The 22,750-nt window shown below is 33.4% G+C and overlaps 4 protein-coding genes across 10 annotated transcripts; 2 read left to right on the top strand and 2 right to left on the bottom strand.

Moving 5' to 3' along the window:
- The first annotated feature begins 3,498 nt into the window (after positions 1–3,498).
- LOC110647649 (transcription factor bHLH49) lies at positions 3,499–8,382 on the top strand. Of its 3 annotated transcripts, none has more exons than XM_021801589.2 (9): positions 3,499–4,159; positions 4,784–5,808; positions 5,897–6,124; positions 6,206–6,271; positions 6,364–6,432; positions 6,727–6,798; positions 6,976–7,176; positions 7,597–7,684; positions 7,775–8,382. In XM_021801589.2, exons 2-9 carry the CDS (start codon positions 4,873–4,875, stop codon positions 7,810–7,812), a joined length of 1,698 nt encoding a protein of 565 aa, XP_021657281.2. In that variant the 5' UTR covers positions 3,499–4,159; positions 4,784–4,872; the 3' UTR covers positions 7,813–8,382. The 3 variants fall into 3 exon arrangements, with proteins under 3 accessions (XP_021657281.2, XP_021657283.2, XP_021657282.2); XM_021801591.2 differs by having other exon boundaries at positions 3,501–3,836; XM_021801590.2 differs by lacking the exon at positions 3,499–4,159 and adding an exon at positions 4,170–4,606.
- Positions 8,383–11,577: 3,195 nt separating this feature from the next.
- On the top strand, positions 11,578–15,534 carry LOC110647652 (putative pentatricopeptide repeat-containing protein At1g68930). 3 transcript variants are annotated; one of them, XM_058139097.1, is made up of 4 exons: positions 11,578–14,176; positions 14,637–14,783; positions 14,870–15,016; positions 15,179–15,534. In XM_058139097.1, the coding sequence occupies exon 1, from the start codon at positions 11,723–11,725 to the stop codon at positions 13,952–13,954; it is 2,232 nt and encodes a 743-aa protein (XP_057995080.1). In that variant the 5' UTR covers positions 11,578–11,722; the 3' UTR covers positions 13,955–14,176; positions 14,637–14,783; positions 14,870–15,016; positions 15,179–15,534. The 3 variants fall into 3 exon arrangements, with proteins under 3 accessions (XP_057995080.1, XP_021657287.2, XP_057995079.1); XM_021801595.2 differs by having other exon boundaries at positions 14,867–15,016; XM_058139096.1 differs by having other exon boundaries at positions 14,637–15,016.
- Positions 14,515–16,992, bottom strand: LOC110647653 (uncharacterized). 2 transcript variants are annotated; one of them, XM_021801599.2, is made up of 5 exons: positions 16,488–16,984; positions 15,742–16,367; positions 15,344–15,452; positions 14,945–15,265; positions 14,515–14,857 (listed from the first exon to the last, which is right to left on the bottom strand). In XM_021801599.2, the coding sequence occupies exons 1-5, from the start codon at positions 16,638–16,640 to the stop codon at positions 14,810–14,812; spliced, it is 1,257 nt and encodes a 418-aa protein (XP_021657291.2). In that variant the 5' UTR covers positions 16,641–16,984; the 3' UTR covers positions 14,515–14,809. The 2 variants fall into 2 exon arrangements, with proteins under 2 accessions (XP_021657291.2, XP_021657289.2); XM_021801597.2 differs by having other exon boundaries at positions 14,515–15,265; positions 16,488–16,992.
- A 975-nt stretch (positions 16,993–17,967) lies between these two features.
- On the bottom strand, positions 17,968–22,719 carry LOC110647651 (putative U-box domain-containing protein 42). Of its 2 annotated transcripts, none has more exons than XM_021801594.2 (4): positions 22,492–22,719; positions 20,677–21,855; positions 19,896–20,205; positions 17,968–19,702 (listed from the first exon to the last, which is right to left on the bottom strand). In XM_021801594.2, the coding sequence occupies exons 1-4, from the start codon at positions 22,528–22,530 to the stop codon at positions 18,114–18,116; spliced, it is 3,117 nt and encodes a 1,038-aa protein (XP_021657286.2). In that variant the 5' UTR covers positions 22,531–22,719; the 3' UTR covers positions 17,968–18,113. The 2 variants fall into 2 exon arrangements, with proteins under 2 accessions (XP_021657286.2, XP_057995078.1); XM_058139095.1 differs by lacking the exon at positions 22,492–22,719 and adding an exon at positions 22,234–22,437.
- Between the last annotated feature and the right edge of the window lie 31 nt (positions 22,720–22,750).

The raw sequence follows: 22,750 nt of genomic DNA, 5'->3' as shown, positions 1-22,750 counted from the left end.
ATAGGCATATATTGATAGTAATAATCTTGAATTTATCAATTGAGTGATTAAATTTATTAAGTGAGTGATATACCTTTAATCATTAGATTAAATTAAATTAGACAGTTATAATTTTACATTACATCTAGAAAAAGCGTGTAGAAGCTCTTCTAATATAATACTATATGAGATGGATCTAAACTTTTCATTTATTTTTCTTTTTCTTTTGAAATTTAAATTGATAATCATAAGCACTTTGAGGGGACAAAGAGTTTGGAATAGTAGGTTTTCTTTTATCACTAATTCTTCCACACAAAAGGGTCCCGTACCTAACTCAACTTTCTTAGTAACACATGAGGGAGTGACTGAAAACTTGGGCCGGCCGGTGAAAAAGGTCCTCACATTTTCAAGAGGCATCTTCTGATAAGAAATAATTATAATAGAAAAGGTGGATCTTATGAAATTAGGTTTTGGAGAAAAGTGAAATAAAAATGACTAGAAAGTTTGAAAACAATTGCTCAACAACGTCTCATCATGCTTTTGCAATGATGTTTGCATGAAATTCATACAACTTGAAGAGGATTTATCATGTCCTTTGTAGACTCACTTTCTACTCTTTTTCCTCTCCACCCTTCAACGATTTTACTAGTCTCTTAAAAAAATATTATACTTTTAGGTATTAGATTAAATTAGGTTAAATCTTTTGATGTATATATTTGAGTTTCACACAGAGTTAATTATATAAACAAAAAATACAATATATATATATATATATATATATATATATATATAAATGAAAAGAGTTTTAAAATGTTATATTATTCGGCAACTGGGGAAGGACATGCATAGACATAATAGTAGTTATTTTAAATTTTGCCCTCCTAGCTAGCTAAGTTATTCTGTTGTAGCACGCTTTATGAAAAATATAAGATGTTAAGATTCGTACGACCAATATAAACATATAATTTAATTAATGACTAAGTACAGCAATAATATAATTAAAGTCTACGTACAGTAATAATATAATTAAAGTCTCAAACGTGCTTCCTTTAATTGATTAAAGCTCAAACCAAAACCCACTTTATCAGCACTTCTCCATAACATGGAGAGAGAGAGAGAGAGAGAGAGAGAGAGAGAGAGAGAGTAATCATCAATGATGCAGTCTTTGATTCATGTTAAAGAATTTTAAAGCTCTGCTTAAGAGATCTCGAATCCCCAACTCCCATCCCATGTTGCTTTGGATGGGATTTGGTTGTTGCCTTGCTTGTTTTAATATAGCTTTTCCCTAAAAGGAGAGCCAATGCCAACCATTAACCAATTCCTCTCACCTTATAATTTTATTTTTTAATAAAGAAATTAAGAGAGTAGAATTTGAATATAAATTTATTAAGTGTTATGTTTTTAATCTCTAAATCAAATCAGACTGATTAAAATAGTTTTTAAGTATTTTATCAGGTAGCATGTCCATTTGGCAATACTCCATTTGCCCATTCCTTGGCTTTGCCATAACTTAATGGAAGAAATGGGTAATAAGAAATTCGATATAGGGGTGAGCATTCGGTTCAAATCGAACCAAATTAAATCATAAAAATCGAATTACATATTTTAAAAATAGAATCAAATCGAAATGGATGAAAAATTGAATCGAATTGAATCGTTCTATTTTGGTTTGGTTCAAATCGATCAGTTTTGATTTTTGATTGATTTTTTAATTTATACTTGACTTTCAAGTTATTTGGTCTAATTTTGACTTTAGTATGAACTTAATAACCATTAATCAATGAAATTAAACAATTTATATAAATAATTAAATATAATTCATAAATTTCACATAAAAATAAATCAATTCAAAAATCGATTCGGTTCGATTTGATTCGATTTGAATATATAAAATTACTATTCAGTTCGGTTCGATTTAATCGATTTTTTCTCTTCAAAATTTAATCAAACCGAAATTATCAAAATTTTTATAATATAAAACCGAACCAATTGAAATTTAAAATCAAACTAATTGAACCAAATTAACTCGATTCATTTTGATTTTTCAATTTAAGCTGAAATCTGCTCACCCCTAATATGATCCCTCGACTCTTCCATGTATAGGCTGGTGTTTTTTTCTTTATTCATTTTTGCTGTCTTCTCCTTTGGCCTATACCTTCAAGGATTTTTGTTTATGGTTTTCTTATAAGGATCATATATAACTATTATTAATTTAGATGAGGAAGCAGATATTTATAATTGTATGTACGTATATATATATTTTTGTTATTTCTCCAACATATATACCTTGTAAAAGCAACCCAATCAATACAAATCATTTTCCCTCTTACATGATTATTTTCTATATCCTAGGGTTAATTAAAGAATAGGGTTTAGCAAAGAAAAGTGAGAAGAGATTCCATTATTTTAAAGCTTAGATCTTTGAAATTGCAAGTACCAATGCCAACTAATAATGACATGAGAAGGAGAGAGAGTCCATCAATAGTGTAAGGTATAGTAAAAAAATAAAAAGGAAATTGCAGCAAGTTGAGCAAAGTAATTGTTTATTGTTCATGGAATGAACTCCAGGCAAAGCCTTGTTAAGGAAGAAATTAAGAAGGGTTTTATTTTGGAGGTGAACTGAAGGGGTGGCTCTAATGTGAATTCAAGTGAACTGGCCCCTAGATAGTTGCCATAAAAAAATAATGGTAAAAAGTTCAATTTAATTTTTATATTTATTAAAAAAGTTTAATTTAATTTATTTTTTGATAAAATAATTTAAAATTTTTAATTTAAATTAAATTAAATTTAAAATTTACGAGTTAAATTTTTTGATTTAAATAAAAAATTAAAAAATTTAATTTCTTAATTTTTAGATTTAAACTCAAAAATCAAGAAATTTAATTGGTTGACTTTCTTTATTTTTAATTAAATTAAAAAATTTAAATTAAATAAAAAGTTAAAAATAAATAAAATTAAACTTTTATTAGAAATAAAATTGAGTTTATAAGTTAAAAAATAATAGATAGATAAAGAAAATTGGCCACTTGAGAGACAATTTTTAATTGGGATTTTTATTCAACTTGAGCATCAAACCCACCATTCATATTTTTATTAAGTAATCTGCTGACCAAGAAGTTTTGTGTTATGTAATTTATTAAATCTCAAATTGCATATATGTTCGGTGCATATTAAACAGTAAAATTATTATAAGACTTTTTGGTTGTAACTTCACATTCAATGAAAGATTACGTAATCTTATATATATATATATATATATATATATATATATATATATATATAAACTTGTTAACAGTATAGTTGGTACAAGTGTATTTTTTTGTATATTTAATTATGAAGAGTTAAAAAAAATTTGAAATAAGGAGAAAGGAGGTACTTCAAGTGAGGAAATTTAGGCCAATATACAACGACTTAAATTTGAAAAATTGTTGAGTTATATAATAATAATAATAATAATAATAATACCCACCGTATACGCCTCAGTTTCTTAATTACAGTTTCTCAGAAACATTTCTGAAAATGAGGTAAAGCTAGATTTTGGGTCCTTGACCAAACAAACCCCATTAAAGATCTTAAGAGCTGCTTCCCAGATTTTAATCAAAGAGACAAAATTAAATTATCACAATAAGTTAAAGAAAACCATAATGAGAGTTGGCAATGTCAGTTGCTCACTAAGCATAATTAAACACTAAAATAAGCGAAATGTAGTTTAAAAGAAGAAAAAGGTAATCGGAAGTAATAAATGCAAAGTGAGCAAAGAAATAGTAGAAAGGAGGAGTTTATAATAATTTTACGGTGGCAGTGGCGGTGGTTAATCATCAAAGCTCTCTTTTTGATGCTTTTTGATGCAAGCGTGGGTATAAATCTAGCGCCTTTGCCCTTCTATTCTGTTTTCTTCACTCTCCCTTCAATTACACGGATATCTATCTTCAAGTTTCTGTCCGTGTAGCTAAATTTTTTCTCTGTATCTCTTGTTGTGTATATGTATGTGTGTTTAGGGGTGTGTGTTTGTGTGTGTGGGGGGGTGGTTGGCAGTGTGTAGCAGAGTGTGGAAGCGAAAAAAGCACAGGAGGGATTTGAACAGAATAGAGACGAAAAATTCAACAAAGTTCTGTTTTTGAGTGGAAAAAGGCTTGAAAGAAGAGCAGGAGTACCAAAAGTAGCACAGAATCTGAAATGGGTATCTTTCTCTTACCACTTTTATCTGGGGTTTCTCTCTCTGCTGCTCAACTCTGACTAGGGTTTTGAATGGGCTATTTATTGTCCTGAAATCAATGTTTTTTTGTTTGTTTATTTGACTGCTTCAATGGGAACCTTTTGCGGCTTTCTTTGAACTTTCTTTTTCTGAGTTTCTTTTGTCTTGGGGGTGCTTTCTGTGTTGTAATTTTGGTCCACTTCAACTTCACTTGTTGGGTAGCCTTGGAAATGGTACCAATTCAATTTCTGTGATCTTTGGAACCTAGGGGTTTCAGTTACAGCATTATTGTGTTTTTAGGCCAATTAATTGAAGTGGGTCTTTCTACTTAGTTATGCATGGGTGGCTTTAGATAATTTTTTTTTTTTTGGATGGGAATTGAGCTTTTGAAGGAATATCTACATCACTGTGAATTGTCAAGTTTCTTGTGTTGTAAGTTCACACTTTTTGAAGTTATTTTTATAATATATATTAGGAAACTGGAAGTTCTTTATTAGATTTATTTTCCTTCTCTAACTTTCCCCTGCATCTTTTGATCTTTGATCATTTTGATCAATTAGGATATCTTGGGATGTAATTAATTTTGAGTTCCACTTTCTATTGTTTTAGAATTCTATAGACTGTTACTGATAGCTCAAACACAATTGTGAGAGGAGGAATCTACTGTTGGCTACTTTTACTATTCTTGTGAAGAAGAGATGGAAATGGGTGACAAGGATAAATTTGAGCTAGAGAAGAGGAGTGATAATCATATAAACTATCATTCACCTGATAGTATGCCATCAGACTGGCGATATAGCAGTGCCAATGTCGCAAATTCATCTCTGGGTTTGGTTTCCACTGATAATCAAATGCCAGTTTGCAGAGGAGATCTAGTTGGCGTTTCTTCTTGCTCTTCTGCTTCTATGGTGGACTCTTTTAGTCCAGGACAGTGGGACCACCCCACAAATTCACAGAACTTGGGATTTTGTGACATTAGTGTCCAGAATAACGCAAGCACTTCAAACCCAATGGGAATTAGAAAAGGCGGTCCTGCTTCTTTGAGGACTGGTCTTGATAAAACGCTGGATATAGGGTGGAATCCACCAAGCTCCATGCTTAAAGGTGGCATTTTCTTACCTACTGCCCCTGGGGTGCTCCCACAGAGCTTATCTCAGTTTCCTGAAGATTCTGCATTCATTGAGCGTGCTGCTAGGTTTTCCTACTTCAATGGTGGCAATTTTAGTGATATGGTGAACCCTTTTGGAATTCCTGAGTCTATGGATCTTTATTCTAAGGGTGGGGGAATGATGCAAGGACCACAAGAAGTTTTTCCAGGTAGTGGGTTGAAATCCTTATCTGTCGTACAAGGTCAGAAGAATGTTATGAATATGGGCGACTCCTCTAGAGATACTTCTTTGTCAGTTGAACATGTGGCTATTGAAGGGAGCCCACTGAAGAATGAGAAAAAAAATGGGAGCCTTGTAAGATCTCATGATGAAGCAAAACAAGGCGTTGGTGGGTCTGGTAATGAGTCGGAGGAAGCTGAGTTCAGTGGTGGTGGTCGTCAAGATAAGCCATCTAAGTTGGAAGGAAATGGTGGGGAACTGTCTGCTAAGAGCCCAGCCTCAAAGAAAAGGAAAAGGAATGGGCAGGTAAGAACCATGTTTGCAAATTGTTTTCTTATTCTTTTGGCTCTTACATTAATTTTCCCATAATACACAGCTACTTTTTCTGTTGTAGGATGCTGACCTTGATCAGGCCAAGGGAACCCAACAATCTGTTGAAGCTGCAAAGGATAACCCTGAAGTTCAACAGAAAGGAGATGAAAACCCAACTTCAACTCCTATTAAGGCTACTGGAAAACAATGTAAACTAGGATCTCAAGCTTCAGATCCACCAAAAGAAGAATATATTCATGTCAGAGCTCGAAGAGGTCAAGCAACAAATAGTCATAGTCTTGCAGAGAGAGTAGGTTTCTATATTAAGTATCTAGTTTGAAGCAACTTTCATTACAGCGTTTGTTCTATAGTTGATTAATTCTGGTTACAGGTTAGAAGGGAAAAGATAAGTGAAAGGATGAAGTTTCTGCAAGACCTTGTACCTGGTTGCAGCAAGGTTTGTTTGTTGGTTAGGGAATGTGATTGAGTTGTCCACATGATTAAAATGTTGTTGCAGTTCATTTCATGAACATCAATTGTATTTTGCAGGTTACGGGCAAGGCAGTTATGCTAGATGAAATTATCAACTATGTGCAATCATTGCAACGGCAGGTTGAGGTATGAAAGCAATCGTGTTTCACTTTTCCCTCCTATGTTTGGGTAGTCCTTAATTAGTCCGGTGCTTCTGTCAGAAATAATTCAATTTCATTAACAGCTATGTTTGAGGTGGATAAAATTGTGCTGCTTGTGTTTTGGATTGCTTTGAAAGGATGCTAGTTTCTGGTTTTTCTCAATCTCACATGACCATGATTTTGATAAAATAAACAAAATACATTCGACTCTTATTCAGATTTTACCTCTTTATTTGGACTTGTGTGCAGTTTTGCTGAGTTGAAATTTTTTGTTTTTCAGTTTCTATCAATGAAACTAGCAACAGTGAATCCAAGGCTGGATTTCAACACGGAAGGGTTGCTTGCAAAAGATGTAAGTGAATACAAGTTTAGTTAGCTCACCCTGTCTATCATATTCAGGGATTTCTTAACCGAGAGCTAGTTTATGGATCAGTCAATGCAAATCTACCTGTGCATGCAAATGGGAGGACCTGTGTGTACGCTTGTTATCTGGTCCCCATAATATATTGGATTGTGCCTGTCTGTGCAGATCCTGCATTCAAGGGCGGTTTCATCATCTACTCTGGCATTTTCAGCAGAGGTGCCCATGGTTTATCCCCCATTTAATGCATCTCAACCAGGATTTATTCAAGCTTCTTTTCCTGGCATGGAGAGCCATTCTGATATGCTCCGGAGAGCCATTAATTCCCAACTGACACCAATGACTGGAGGATTCAAGGAGACTACTCAGGTAACTCATGGTCCATTTCTAGATTCCTGATGATGTTTTCAATTGTTTGGCTTTCTGAAATACAGGCATGTGGTGATAAAAATATTTTATTTATCAAAGGGATTATTTATCATATGGAACTTATCTGATCTCTTGAATATGAGACATTTGGATGCCTAGGACACTGGTCTCTAGGAATCCTTCTTTGCAACATATTATCAAGGGATAATTAGGAATTTAGATCTTATAATGTTTCTTTTCGCTTTTTGTCATATATGATGAGAAAGTTCTTGTGGGCTGAGACGAATATTGGTGATATATTCAAACAATCTGGATGAAATTCTGTAGTACAGTGCCAATCAAATGAAATTAGTCTTTCTACTTGGCGTTTGGAATATGTGTATGTGCTAACTTTACATTTCATTTGAATACACTCACCAGCTACCGAATGCATGGGATGATGAGCTCCACAATGTTGTCCAGATGGGCTATGTAACTTGTGCTCCACAAGATAGCCAAGATATAAATGGTATTAACTTTTTTCATTTTGCCCAATTAACCTTTCCAATGCTGTAAGTCAAGTGCTTCTACGCTGAGCACAAAGTAATCTTTGTTACAGGATCACTGCCACCAGGCCATATGAAAGCTGAACTTTAATTATTCACTTTGCTTTTATGTGACAAAAGTATGGTTGCACCACTAATTTTGAGGATAAAAAGCATGGGAGACGAGATTCTCCTCAAAAGTACAGAGGCTGATAAAGAGAGATGCTTCTAAGCCCAGCTTCAAAGGTTTGAGGGTCAGTTGCATGTCCAAAGCAAGAAGGTTTTGATGACTTAAGATGGTCAGTTGCATAATCTAAGCAGGGAAATGGCCTTCTTTCATGATGATTCTTGTTCTATTTGATACCATATTTGATCTCCATGCTTCTATCATATGGGCTTTAAATTATTAGACTCCCAGGAAAGTGGAAAAAGGCTGTGTCATGGAATAGGATGCTCTGTTGCAAGAATGTAATGTATAGATTGATACTACAAGGATCTGATGAATATAGGTTAATAGAGAAGCTCACGTATTGATCTGAAATTAAATGGGCTCAGTAATTTGTAAAACGATGGAAACCATGGTGGTATTCTGATCATATATGTTTCAATTACGTATATATGTACTTACATGAAAGGATTCATCCAGTTTGATTTACGTTAGATTATGGAGCAGTTATTTATTTGTTTTTATTATTTGTCTCTTATTATTAAAATATATTTTTTTTTTCCCAAGGATAAAGTAATTTCATTGATGGGCTTAAAGCCGTTTACAGTACAAGAAGGCTCGAATTCAATGCCAAGAGAAAAGGGTTTTCCAAATAGTTGACAAGCTAGATCCATTTACAGGAGGCCCGACCTAAGCACTAAAAACCTAGGCCACAAAAGACCTCACACGGCCGAACTCCCGTTTGCCGCTTGGATATTGTTGCTTAATCTCCATTATAAGCAAGGAATCTCTCACACATGAGAAGAGATCAGGACAAAGAAGCAACAAACTTAAAAAAAAAAAAAAAAAAAAAAAACTAGATAGTTGCTTATCTTTATTGGAGACAACAGAGACCTCATAGGTAAACACAGAAGCAAGGCTTCCTAGCCAAGGAAGTCACTGGAAATTGCAGATCATCTTGGCCGTCAATGGGGAATAGGGTGGTAGGCTTCTTCGGCGACTCACTCGAAGCTTAGGGTCTGCCATTTGTTTGCCGGCTCAAATATTCAGTGAGATACCACCGACTCAGAAAATATGGAGGTCCTCATATGCATCTACTAAAGCCCATCCGATGATTTGAGTGCTTCCCATAGCACTTGCAAGAAATACAACAAAGCACAATACCACAAAAAAATGGCACCCCCAAAAGGCACTTCATATGCACACCCTTCTGCAATCAAATTAAAAAGGCTATCTACATTCCAGCCTAGAGCTATCTACATATGCAGTTCCATGGCTAATTCTTAACAAGTGAATGTAAAAAAAAGGTGTTAATATTGTGCTTTTAGCAAATTTAATTTATAATATATATACATCACGCGTTTAACGTAGAAAAAAAAAATCCTAATATTAATAAAAAAATACTATAATTTAATGCTTTTTCAAATAAAGATATTTAGTTTATTTTTACTCAATTAAAACTTTTTAAATTATTAGTTAAAATGATAAATAAAATAAATTAAAATAGAATAAATTAAAATATAATTTTAATTATTTTAAAAATATAGGTTCAATTCTATTTATTTTTTAAATTAATATTTAAATTGATGAAATAAATTATGTTAAAATTAATAATTAAAATATTGATTTGTATATTTAGAAATAATTTATTGAGTTAAATTTAATTATTTTTAAACTTTAATTTATAATTATAAAAAAATTAAGTTGATGAGTTAAATGAAAAATAAAATAAAATATGAACATGGAAACAATTATTTTACATATACTCTAAAAGATTTATTTAAAATCTTTTAAATATTATCAACTTATTCAATTCAATTTATCTTTTATTTTTCAGCTAAAAATATTTAAAATAATGATTTGAGATTTAATTAAACCATTAATTTTTCTTTACTTATTTATTATATATAATTTAATTTATTTTAATTTTTAATATATATATATATAATAGATAAATATTCCCAAAAGATGTCACGTGGCACTTTTCTTGAAGAGCTTATCACGTATTACACTTTATAAATAATTCTATTTATTATTTAATTTTTTTATTTTTCTTTTAATTATTATTATTTACAATATTATCTATCATTTATAATTTAAATTATTATTCTTTTAAAAAAATAATTTTTAAACATTAAAACCTTTTATGATTAAATATAATATTTAAAAAATTATTTATATTATTTTTTTTAATAAATTTCACATAATAATAATAATAATAATAATAATAATAATAATAATAATAATAATAATAATAATAAGTCACTAATTGCTATTAATTTAAAGAAAATTAGCTATTAATTTATAATTTCATTATCAACTATTCTATAATTTAATCAACCTTAAATTATTTCATATATTTAATAAATATTTTTATTATATTGTTATATTTTTTATTATTTTTATTATGAAATATTTGTTAAAAATATAATCTATATAAATAGTTATAAAAATACATTAAAGAGATTTGACTTATTTATAATTAGTATGTACTATTTTTTATGTTAATAATTTAATATTCTTTTTATTTTACTTTTCTAAGATTAATTAACTTTGTTTTATTATTATTATTATTATTATTATTATTATTATTATTATTTTATGGCTATTAAATTGAAAATGTCAAATAAATAAGAAATATTTTATTATTATAAAAATTAAATTTGAATACTTTTATTACTGTTTTTCAATTAAAATATATTGTAACATATCTTATAATAATAATCATTTATTATAAATTAGGAAAGTAACTATTAAATAATTTGTATCTTATATATACATAATTGGAAAGTTAATAACTTAAATATAATTTAAAACAATTAAATAACTAATTAATGAAAAATAAAGGAAATTTAATAAAATTAAAGAAATTATATTTTATAAATAAATTACATATATATATCTAAAAAATTTAGTTATAAATAAAAATAATTAAAAAAATAAAATTATAATATAAAATTATGGGATCTACCTTTTAAAAAATAGAATGTATTTTTAATATTTATTACATTAATAAAAATTTGATATTTTAAAATTTTAATTTTTATAAAATATATTTATTTTATATCATAAATTTATATAAAACGATAATACTTATGTGAAAGAGTTATTTTATAAAATATATATTAGATTAATAAAAAAATTTACACTTTATAAAAATTTAAAAATATTGTATTTTTAAAAATTAATAATAATAAAATTTTATGTTAATTAATAATAATAATAATAATAATATATTTTTATTATTTTTAAAATTAAATAATTTAATTTATTATTAGTAACTTAATATTTTTTTATTATATTAATAATAAAAATTTTATACTTATATACTTTTAAAATAATATTATTTTCTTATAGTCTAATATATTTTTTATAATCTAAAAAATAAATATTAATTTACATAAATTATAAAATAAAATATAAAAATTTTATGAAATCTTCTTTTTTAATAAAATAATTTTATTACATTTTAAATAAAATAATTATTAAAACTGCTATTAATATACATATAAAATAAATTAAATGAATATTTTAAATAATTACAGCATAAATTAATTAAAATTTATTATTGCGTAGATGAAAATTTATTTAATTTAAATTAAATAAGTAAATTTTTTAAAAAAAATTAATTTAATAATAATAATAATTTATTTTTATTTAAAATATAATTAATAATTAAATTAAAAAATAAAAATTATAAATTATCCACCTATTACGCTAATCTACAAATAAAATCAGCTTTGATATAAGCACTCCATTGAACCCGAAGTTAAAAACGGTTCTTCGTACCAGTCGGAAAACCCAGAACTTCCCTTCCCGCCAAAATTAGTAGTGCAAACAGTGCAAAACACATATAATGTCCACCCCCTCAAATTACTATTGCTCCTTGCTAAAATTCTTCTGCGAAAATCAAAACCAGACCCAGGCCAAGAGGCTTCATTGCCACATAATCAAGAACGTAACGAATCCAGAACCTTTTCTATATAATAACCTCATAAACGCGTATGGTAAACTAGGCAACCTAACGTATGCACGCCGCTTGTTCGATGAAATGCCCATTCCAAATCATTTTTCGTGGAATACCATCCTTTCCGTTTATTCAAAATCTGGGCATCTCTCAGAAATGCAAGAAATCTTCAACCGCATGCCAAGCAGAGATGGGGTCTCATGGAACTCTTTAATTTCGGGGTATGCCGGTTACGGTTTGGTTACTAAGGCTGTTAAGGCTTATAACTTCATGTTGAGAGATGGAGTTGTTCATTTGAATAGGATTACATTTTCGACCATGCTTGTATTGGCATCGAGTCAAGGGTGTATTGATTTGGGTAGGCAGATTCATGGGCAAATAAAGAAATTTGGGTATGCAGCTTATGTTTTCGTGGGTAGTCCTTTGGTGGATATGTATGCAAAGATGGGTTTAATTTATGAGGCAAAGCAAGTTTTTGATGAGATGCCAGAGAAGAATGTGGTACTGCATAACACAATGATCACGGGGCTGTTGCGATGTGGGATGGTAGAGGATTCAAAGAGGCTGTTTCAGGGTATGAAGGAAACAGATTCCATTTCATGGACAACAATGATTACAGGGCTTGTACAAAATGGATTGGAGAGAGAAGCTATTGATTTGTTTGGACAGATGAAGCTAGAAGGGCTGTCTATGGATCAGTATACATTTGGCAGTGTGTTGACTGCTTGTGGGGGTCTTACTGCCTTAGAAGAGGGTAAACAGGTTCATGCCTTCATAATTCGGAGTGATTATAAGGATAACATCTTTGTGGGTAGTGCGCTTGTTGACATGTACTGCAAATGTAAAATTATCCGATATGCAGAAGCAGTTTTTAAGAGAATGACACGTAAGAATGTTGTAACATGGACTGCAATGTTAGTGGGTTATGGCCAGAATGGCTTCAGTGAAGAAGCTGTCAGGGTTTTCTGTGACATGCAGAGAAATGGAATTGAGCCAGATTATTTTACTCTAGCAAGTGTAATAAGCTCATGTGCAAACCTGGCTAGCCTAGAAGAGGGTGCCCAATTTCATTGTCGAGCCATAGTTTCTGGTTTGATTTCTTTTATAACAGTCTCCAATGCGCTTATTACTTTTTATGGTAAATGTGGAAGCCCTGAAGATTCCAGTCGCTTGTTCAATGAGATGAACTTCAGGGATGAAGTCTCTTGGACAGCACTGGTTTCAGGATATGCACAATTTGGAAAAGCCAATGAGACAATTGCATTGTTTGAAAGAATGCTGGCCCATGGTTTAAAACCTGATGCAGTTACATTCATAGGGGTTCTTTCAGCTTGCAGCAGAGCGGGATTGGTGGAGAGAGGACAGCAGTATTTTGAATCAATGTCAAAAGAACATGGAGTCATTCCTGCTCCTGATCACTACACTTGCATGATTGACCTTTTCAGTCGGGCTGGAAAGTTAGAAGAAGCCAAAAGTTTTATTAATAAGATGCCTTTCCATCCTGATGCAATTGGTTGGTCCACTTTGCTGAGCTCATGCAGGCTTTATGGTAACTTGGACATTGGGAAATGGGCAGCTCAGTCTCTATTGGAACTAGAGCCCCAGAACCCTGCAGGTTATATCTTGCTTTCAAGCATCTACGCTGCTAATGGAAAATGGAATCATGTTGCCCAATTGAGGAGAGGAATGAGAGAAAAGGGAGCCAGAAAGGAACCGGGATGTAGTTGGATCAAATATAAGAATAAAGTTCATATTTTCTCGGCAGATGACTGCTCAAGTCCATTTTGTGATCAGATATATGCTGAGCTGGATAAGTTAAATGAAAAAATGATAGAAGAGGGGTATGTGCCAGATGCTAGTTCAGTTCTCCATAATGTTGAGGAGTCAGCAAAGATACAGATGCTTAACTATCATAGTGAGAAGCTTGCAATTGCCTTTGGGTTGATATTTATCCCTCGTGGCCTTCCCATACGAGTAGTTAAAAATCTTAGGGTATGTGGTGATTGTCACAACGCCACTAAATATATTTCTAAGATAACTCAAAGAGAAATACTCGTAAGAGACACTGCTCGGTTCCATCTTTTCAAAGATGGAAAATGTTCATGTGGAGATTTCTGGTGATATGTCTCTCCTACCATCCAAAGCTGTTGAGGATGATATTAAAGCCTAGTATCACCTAGAGGAGTAACCAAGATCTTTGATTTCATGGATAGTAAAGAGGGCATTATGCAGTCACACATTACAGGGTGCTTTTTCTTGCTGGATCGATAATCCTGGAAGAATATCTTAATGTTAAAACAAAATGAGAATTTGATGTGGGAATCTCCTTGGTTAAAAATGTTGGTACGTACAAACTTGAACCATGTCCTTGATATCTCATTTATTTCCTCTTCAAGATTTTGCTATGTTGAAAATTAGGTGACTCTCACGTCATATATGTTCTATGTACTTCCCCATGGAGCACAGGTTTCTCACTCTGATTTATCAGCTGAAACTCAATGACATATTGTTTTATATATATAAATAAAGGTTTTTCTAGCTGTTTCCTTGATCAGAACAGTTAATTTCATATAGATGTCAGCTGTTTCTTAAAGATATTCTCTTAAAATCTTTGTAACTGAATTTATCTGATTTAATCAGTAAATATGTAATTTTGGCAAATAGTATATCCTGGACTATGGTTATTGGAAAAATTGCAGAACTTTGTTTAAAATTTCTTTTCAATACAAGCCATAAAAGGTAAAACAAACTGCATTTGTAACAAAAGAATCACAAAAAATTGACCACCTATTGCATTTCCCAGGTACAATTGCATTCTGAAGGTGTCCTAGACTGAAACCCTGGCAGCAACTATCTATAGAATGTGCAGAAGATCACACAGGAACAGGATCGTTTTGTCTTTCCTGAATTACAAAGAACAGAAATATAATAAAAGGCGAATCTGAAGAATGTATGGATAATTAGGACAAACTTCTTTTATTCCTGTGATATTTTGATGGACTTCTCTTGACTTTGCTGCTGGTTCTGCATCAGAAGTAGAAAAGTTGTTTGAAGTAAATGCATATTGGATAGCAACTCATTAAAGGGCTGGGGGAAGCTGACAAGAATTACCTGCAACTTTCTGCAAATCTCAATTACTTCAGCTAGAGGAGCCCAATCGCCAAAATTCCTTTCAATAAACTGGTAAGCAATTCCAGTCTTTCCTCTGCCAATTATAAAGAGGCCACCTTTAATTTCTCCTTCCCCTTTGAAGTTTTGCTTTATTCCCATAGCTTTTGCCCGCTTGTAATTTGCAATAGCTCGTGGGTTGAAAATAAATCCTGATATGAACTTGTCCTTCAACAGTTCTCCACCACCAAGAGCTTTGAAGAACTGCCTATCCCGATCGTAGAGTATAACACCACCCCAATATCGGGGCCAGAAGTCTTTCACCTGCATGACAAAAGTAGCAGTGACACATTAGACAAAGGAGTTTATTAAATGATAAGGAGTTGACAGTTCAGTAGATACCTCTGACTCTATATATTCATGAAGAACTGCAATTAACTGAATTCCTAGCGCATCAAATATGGGCTTCTTAGTATACAGCTGGTGAGCTTCGGCTCTGCACATGATGCATCTGTTTTGTAATTCAAGAAATACAAAGGAAATAATGTCAATTTCACCCATTTAATGGATATCTGACCAAGCTTGAAAGTTGATTCGATATTCAGAAAGTGCAGGACCTTCTAGTCCTGGCTCTAACTATTTATGGGTTCTTGAATTTTTTAGTTAAATATCCACTGCCACATCTTAGTGTTTTCATGCGTATCGACTGTTACGATTGCAATTTTTTACCGAAGTATCGTTTATGAAACAAGGTATCTACACAAGAAAACTATGCTAGTATGCAGAATATTAGTGTTTACCCAGGACGCCTGATGCAGAGGAGGACTGCTGGTTTATCTTGCCACAGTTCTAAGGCCTTCATCGGGGGCGCTTTTGTATTCACCAAGCGCTCCATTCCAATTTTGTACTCAGGAGCCAGTTTCTCAACTGATATTTTCTCAATCAAAGCGTAAGGAGCAACTTCATCAACCACTGGAGGAGGTTGTACACACCCGCATGCTCGAGGTTCAGCTGGTCCAGCAGCAACAATCCCTTTAAAGATGTATCCATCTTTAATCTTAAAATCAGCCAGAGATTGTTCAAGCGATTTATCATAATTTATGCTACTTCTAGTAGGAGATTTTGATGTGCCTTGCACAAATTTTGAGTTGACAGATCCAAAAGTCTTGAAAATGATATTATTTCCAGAATTTGTGCTAGTCATTTTCCTTACAGGTTGGGCATATGATTTGGGCAAGGGTTCTGCACATGCGCTGGTTCTGTCTGTGAAACGGGCAATGTGACCTCTCTTCATCCCAAATTGGGAAGAGAGATCTCCAGGGCTTAAGCTCAGAAGCTCGGGCAAACATTTCCCAGATGCCTCTAGCTTATCTCCATACTGCATGAGAGCACGATCATGCAGGTATGATCTTATTTCCAGAGCATCCTAAAGTAAGAGAGACACAAGCTCAGAATTTTATTGGTTATGACCAAACATTTGATGAAAAATGCCAATATATAACAGATTCGAGCAAACAGAAAGGGAAGATAATTCTATGAAACCAACCTTTTGCCTTTGTGTCATGTTTATTGCATCCATATCCTCTGCACTCATAATCTTCAAGGTTGGTACATCATCCCAACCATCTTCTAATAACTTTTGGAGCAGCTCCTTCAAAACTCCATTCCCTGCAAAATCCTCTATTGAAAAAGAAGACATTTTCTTTTTAGCTTTAGGGAATACTGCAAAATCTTGTTGCTCAACGAGGCCTCAGTGGGGTTTTCACAAGCTGTATTATTATCGTTAGGCCAACCACTCAGAAAAAACAGACCTTGAGCATAAATACTCAAAAGTTAATGAATATGCAATGATGGTGACGAGACACGGATAGGCTTAACTCTCTGCCTTATATGAGCCTCCATAGCTTTGAGATTAAAAAATTCAATTGGCCCATTGCTTTGGTGAAAAGCTCAACAATCCACCCAAATAGTGATTATCAATTTTTTGACTCAGATATTTCTTAAAATTTTGTAATCTTCCAAATTGGTAGCCCAGGAATTGGTATTTGTTTTGATCAAGTTTTTTTTTTTTTTTTTTTTAAATATTTCATACAGTTCCTTGTGTAGATGAACCATATAAAAATTGGAACTATATTTTTGGACTTTAGACCAACATTTGGAATCAAGAGGTATTGCCACGGAGAAAATATGCCAAAGAAAGAATGGTGGCTAAAATCCAAGAGCTAGAAACAACATGAAGACTAGTAAAATTTTCTTGGAGATGGTCAAAAGATGCCAACAGACATTTAGAGGAAGCAAGAAACAAGACGTGTTGAAATAATAAATATTAAAAAACATTTAGCAGTGAATATTAAAGGACTTAATTAACTATAAGATTGATTATTATAAATGATTTTTGTTTACAGATTGATTACAAGGGTAGATAAGTTTCAATTGCCGGCCAAAACCTACCCACCCTATTTTTATATGATGATGTCTACATCATCCAATGCTAATGGATGTCTTGTAAGTGAAGGAATATCTCTGTTGCGTTTGCATACAATGTCCAAGTCGATGATGTCCCTTTTACTGTTTTTATTTTCTCTGTTTATTATTCTTCCTGATTTTGTTCAGTTCTTGCCTGTTAATGATATTTTCCTGAAAATAAACAATGATTTCTGTAGTTGAAATTTGTGAATGCACTCCGGAGAATAAAATCTCCACATCTGTTCTTCTGCAATCAATTAGCTGTATGGATGCTGTTGACTTGTGTTTAAATGCTTGTACAAATTTTCACTCTGAAGTATGAACTTTACGTTCCCTTCACAAGTAAATCAATCATAGATGGAGTATAGAGAAGAAAAGATATCAAATTGTTGTTGCCTAGTGTTTTGCAAAAGTAGAAATTGAGAAAGTGAAGTTTGCCTTGAATTTAGCCTGCTTGTATTACTTATAATCATCTTGCAGTTGTCGACAACGTGTTTTTTGCATGTCTGAAAGTGCTATGATAACATTTCTCACCTTGGAGTGGACATAATGGATCCCACTTTTCTTAAATGAAAAGAATTTGGCTACCCAAAATTGATTCTAGAAATCACTAATTAACACTTACCAATATTGGTCTACAGTTTAAACATGTTTATTGTAGTGAGATTAGAATCAAAAAACAGCAGCAATACATTATAACTATATTCTACAATGTATAGCTGGAAGTAGAAATACTGGGCCCCTTGTTTAAAAGACTCAAGATCTTCTCAGCCATCTGCCTGGTATTACCATTCCCGTGATGAAAAGCACTAATTAAAGTGGCAGGCAACAACCTATCCTGTGATATGTCCGAAGCAGACTTATCCCCACCTTTCATCAAGAATCTTTCAATAACCCAAAAGGATTTTTGCCACAAACCTTCTTCTCGGTGTTCTTTCACAACATTCAGAACATGCCTTATAGCATTCAATTCACTCAAAATGCTAACACTCATTTCCACATCAACTTTGTCATCTAACAAAGTGCATATAGCTGACAATGCAGCCTCAACAACCACAACATTCTCACTGTCCAAACACGCCAATAACCTTTCCACTGCCTTTGCATCAACCAAACAGAATGTGTTTTGGGAGGAACAAGCTCCTCTGTGGACTGGACAGACAGGTTCTTTCCTCTTCTTTGAAGAACCAAGGTATAGGAACTTGCGTAAGGCTTTCTTCAAGGACTTGCTTTTCTTTATTTGTGGTGGTTTTGATAAACTAATTGATTCTTCTGAGAGATTTTCCAAGCCAATTGCTGATAATCTCTGAATTTCATCACTTGATGTTTTCATTAGCAGTTCTGTAAATAACAATGTGAAGTTGTAGTTTCTTGCTAGAGATAGGATTTCGGGCTCATACAGTGTTGTTGTGAATCTGACTAGAATGGCCACTAGACCTTCTAAGTAAGCACTTGCATACCTGCTTTTTCTTGTTCCAGTCATCTGGATTTGATTGATTGTCTGTACGACTGTGGGGACTGTATTGTTTCTGAGAAGAGCCAGATTGAGTGTTAGGTTCTGGTGGGGCAGTTTAGCTAGAAACTTTGCTGAAACTGCCTGCCTTTCTGAAATTTGGGTTGTTTTATGGCCTAGGATTAAGCTCTCAGGCTGACCCCTTGTCTTGCATAGCCTTTCAACAAAAGTGTGCCCCATGTGAGGTGAGAGTTCAATGAGTAGCTTGATTGCTGCAACTCCAAGCTCTTCATGAGGGTTATTGATTAGCTCAATCAAGGTGTAGCTAGCTTCACTCTCTTTTACCACAGAGACAATATTGTTGATAGAATTGGGATCCTTAACCAGGGATAAAAGAATCCTCAGGAGGTTGATATTGAGTTCCTCGGGAGTTGAGTTCTTGACCATGTGGATGATATTGTACAAAACATAGTCTGAAGTTAGTTTGTGTCCGTGAGTGTTTACTTGGAGATTTTGAAACTCAATCCCACTCTCAAAGATATTTGCAAGAATTGCAGCAGCCTCATTTTTTGAGTTCATGGGTTCATTGTAAATTCTCCGAGTGAACATCTCTTCAGCCATGACCTGTATGATTCCTGCTTTGGTCAATATTTTGGCACCTGGAGAATAAGATGAAATTTGCGCTAGAGCTTTAAATGCTGCACTTCTGCTCAAAGTGTTCCCCCTATGCACCATTTGAATGAGAGTTGGAGAAGCCCTCTCAGCAACATAGGTCTTACTGTCATTTCCGAGGGCAATTTCCCCAAGGTAGCTTGCCATTTCCATCTGTATCTCCTCAGAACCTGTTATATGTTGGATTTCGATGGACATTTTGTGATTAGAGAGCATGAGTTCTTATGTAATGTACTACTTGTCATTAACTACCACAATGATCAGAGTATTACCATTTCTTTTCCATAAAAAAAAAAAGCTGCTATTATCTTCTGGCATGTATTTGCAGTCAGTTTTGAACTAATTTAAAGTTCTGGAAGTTACCTTCAGTAAGATGATTGAGAAGGGGTTCCAAGAGTCCATTTTCTGCCATGTGCTTGATATTTTCTGGTGATCTCTCTAGTTTCCTTAAGATTTCATCTGCCTTTTCTGAAGAGAAGGCATCAACAGACTGATTGTATTTACTCCTAATCAGCATCAGAATCCCCCCAGGAACTGACCCAATTTTTTGACACAACAATTGGGACCTTGAGAACTCAAGTAATAACATCAATGCTGCATGCCTAATGGGCTGGTGGCCACTTGACAACATCTTGATTACTGTTGAAATATCAGCCATTTGAGCAATCATTTCCTGCAAAAAAAAAAATCCAACATTTAATAATTAAATTGTTGCATGGATTTCAGTTAATTGTTTCAGATAATAGTATATTCTCTTGTGCAGATAAATATCGAAACATACAGATAGGATGAAGCTTATTATGTGAATTATTAAGAGGTTTTAAGAGTTTATTTAAATATACGTCTGTTATGTGTTTGAGTTTTGCAGCTAATGTTTGATCAATTATGATGTTTCAGTTTGCCGGAAAGTCCCTTAGAGGCAGAAGCACAGCTAATATCAAAGCCTTATATCAAGCAAATGATTGAAGTTTACTCTATATTGGCTGGTCCACCAACAGTATGTTGCAAAGTAAATGACTTGAACCTGATGATAATTGTAGCCCTGGGTTTGGACATCCAAATGAGGTTAAATTTTACCCCTTTTTTTTTCTCCATTCATATAGGATAGTTTCCATAAAGTTTCAGGGTGAAAAGGAAGTTGAACCTTTCCATAATCATCATCATCATCTTCTGCCAATTCTCGTAATAATTCCAGCACTGCACATCTAACATCTCTGTCTTTGTACTCCAGAAACTTAACGAGCAATGGCAGTATTCCTGCATTACGGACTTGAACCTTATTGTACTGCTTCCTTGCACAGATGCCTTGCAAATCTCTTATTGCTTCAAATACCATACTTGCTGAACTACCTAGAGACAAAGCCGCACAGGCAACCTTGATCTTTGCTTCCTCATTTCTTGCTTTCCACTCCTCTATCGTGGTCTTAAGAGCTATATTGGGTCTTAAAAATATACTCAACAGCTTCTGCCCTGTGGTTGGACAGAAAATTTCCTCTGAGTTTTCAAACTCTTCAAACCACTCTACAATCGCATTTCTTTCATAGGTCACTCCACTTTCTATGGTCACTGGATCATCCATGATCTGCTTTGTTAATGGACAGTAGAAAGTCTTGTACAGAGGTTCTATGTACTCAACTGTTTGTGGCAATGTTGATGAGGACCAGCTTCTGTTATTAAGTTTACTTTGGCTGCTAAGGGTTTTGTTCTTCAGAAATTCAATCAAGTGTGGCATATTCAAGACCTGAGAATTATCTATGGAAACTTCAACATTGATGGAGTACACATCTGATTCTGTTTGTACTGGTTCTTCATGATCATCATGTTCCTCTTCAGAGAAAGACTTCTGAGGTTCCAGCTCTTTGGTCTGCAACTCTTGATTTTGGCTGACTTCAAAGTGTGCATGCTGCATTTCCTTTGAAAGAGAACGGAGTGAAACTTCTGCATATTTGTGGTTCTGAAATGTTGATGAAGGTATCAAGGTCAAGCATTCCCCCATGTGTTTTATCAACTCCTCCAGTTGTTGTACTGTGCTTTTTAGTTCAGAATCAGACTTTGAGCTGTTGCTTCTTTGGCATTTGTTTATTATATCCTTGGCCACATTAATGGCACTGGATAGGGAGTGTAAGATGTCCATTGCATTTTCTGGGGTATTCTCAGTCGTATGCAACTCCATTATGGAAGAAGAAGCTCGGTAAAAGTAGCATCCAATCTCAGCAAAAGTTTCCTGCTCTACTACTATCCCTGCTAGAGATTCTATTATCTCTGAAATTGATGCCAGCAAGGATTCAGCAACACTAGCGATTGAAGTTTGACCTTCTTTGAGCTGAAGAAAGAATAAGAAGATTAATGGGCCTCTCAAAGACGATAAGTTTGCAGTTGATTATGCTCATTAAACTTTGATAAATAAATTATATTTGCAAAGATAATAACAAAGCGTTGATTTTTGTTCTTTGGTGTTCAATAAAAAAAAAGGTTGGTTGTTTTTGCAGATGGCCAGCTTACAGGCTACTTGTAATTAATGGTTCAGAAATCACTTGTAATTAGTGATTTGCAGATGGTCAACTCACCAGCAATTCTCTGATTTCTTGATACCTATAGTTTTCTCATTCAGTTAGTGCAGCATATGATTCTGCACCTAGTATTCCTAATTAAAAAGAATGCATCAAACACCACCAACATATAATTCAACAGGTGTATGTACCTATGAAGGAAGTTCAATTGATGCTTGATTAGCATCTTTTATTTTATATGATGAATGAATTCGGCAGGCTACTCAATCCAATGGTTTGTTGATCAGCTACATCTAGAGGTAGTGGTGTTGAAGTAAAAAAAAAAAGGCACACATGGAACTTCATCGAAAGCATGAACAGTTAAAACTTCAAGGCTTATTGAAACTGTCATAAAGTGAAGAGAGAGAGAGAGAGAGAGAGAGAGAGAGAGAGCACTTAGAAGCTCATACCGACATCCAGCTGGAGCCGCTGCTGCCTTTCTGGTACATCCCCTCTTCTGCAAAACTTGAAGATGTAACTTACTCTGGTTGGAGAAGAATTTAATGATATTTGCATTATTTTTATGTTTGAGATATGTCTATCAAGCAGTCGAGCTGAAAGTGATTTTCCTACCAATAAATCAGACTGCTAATATAGAAACAAACTACTTGAGAAAGAAAGCATTTCAGTTTATAATGTCGGTGACGATACATTTTTCATAATTTTACT

Source organism: Hevea brasiliensis, chromosome 17, assembly GCF_030052815.1.
Source record: "Hevea brasiliensis isolate MT/VB/25A 57/8 chromosome 17, ASM3005281v1, whole genome shotgun sequence".
Lineage (NCBI taxonomy): Eukaryota > Viridiplantae > Streptophyta > Magnoliopsida > Malpighiales > Euphorbiaceae > Hevea > Hevea brasiliensis.
Note: the sequence above shows the minus strand (reverse complement) of the source record. Positions and strands in the feature narration are given on the sequence as shown.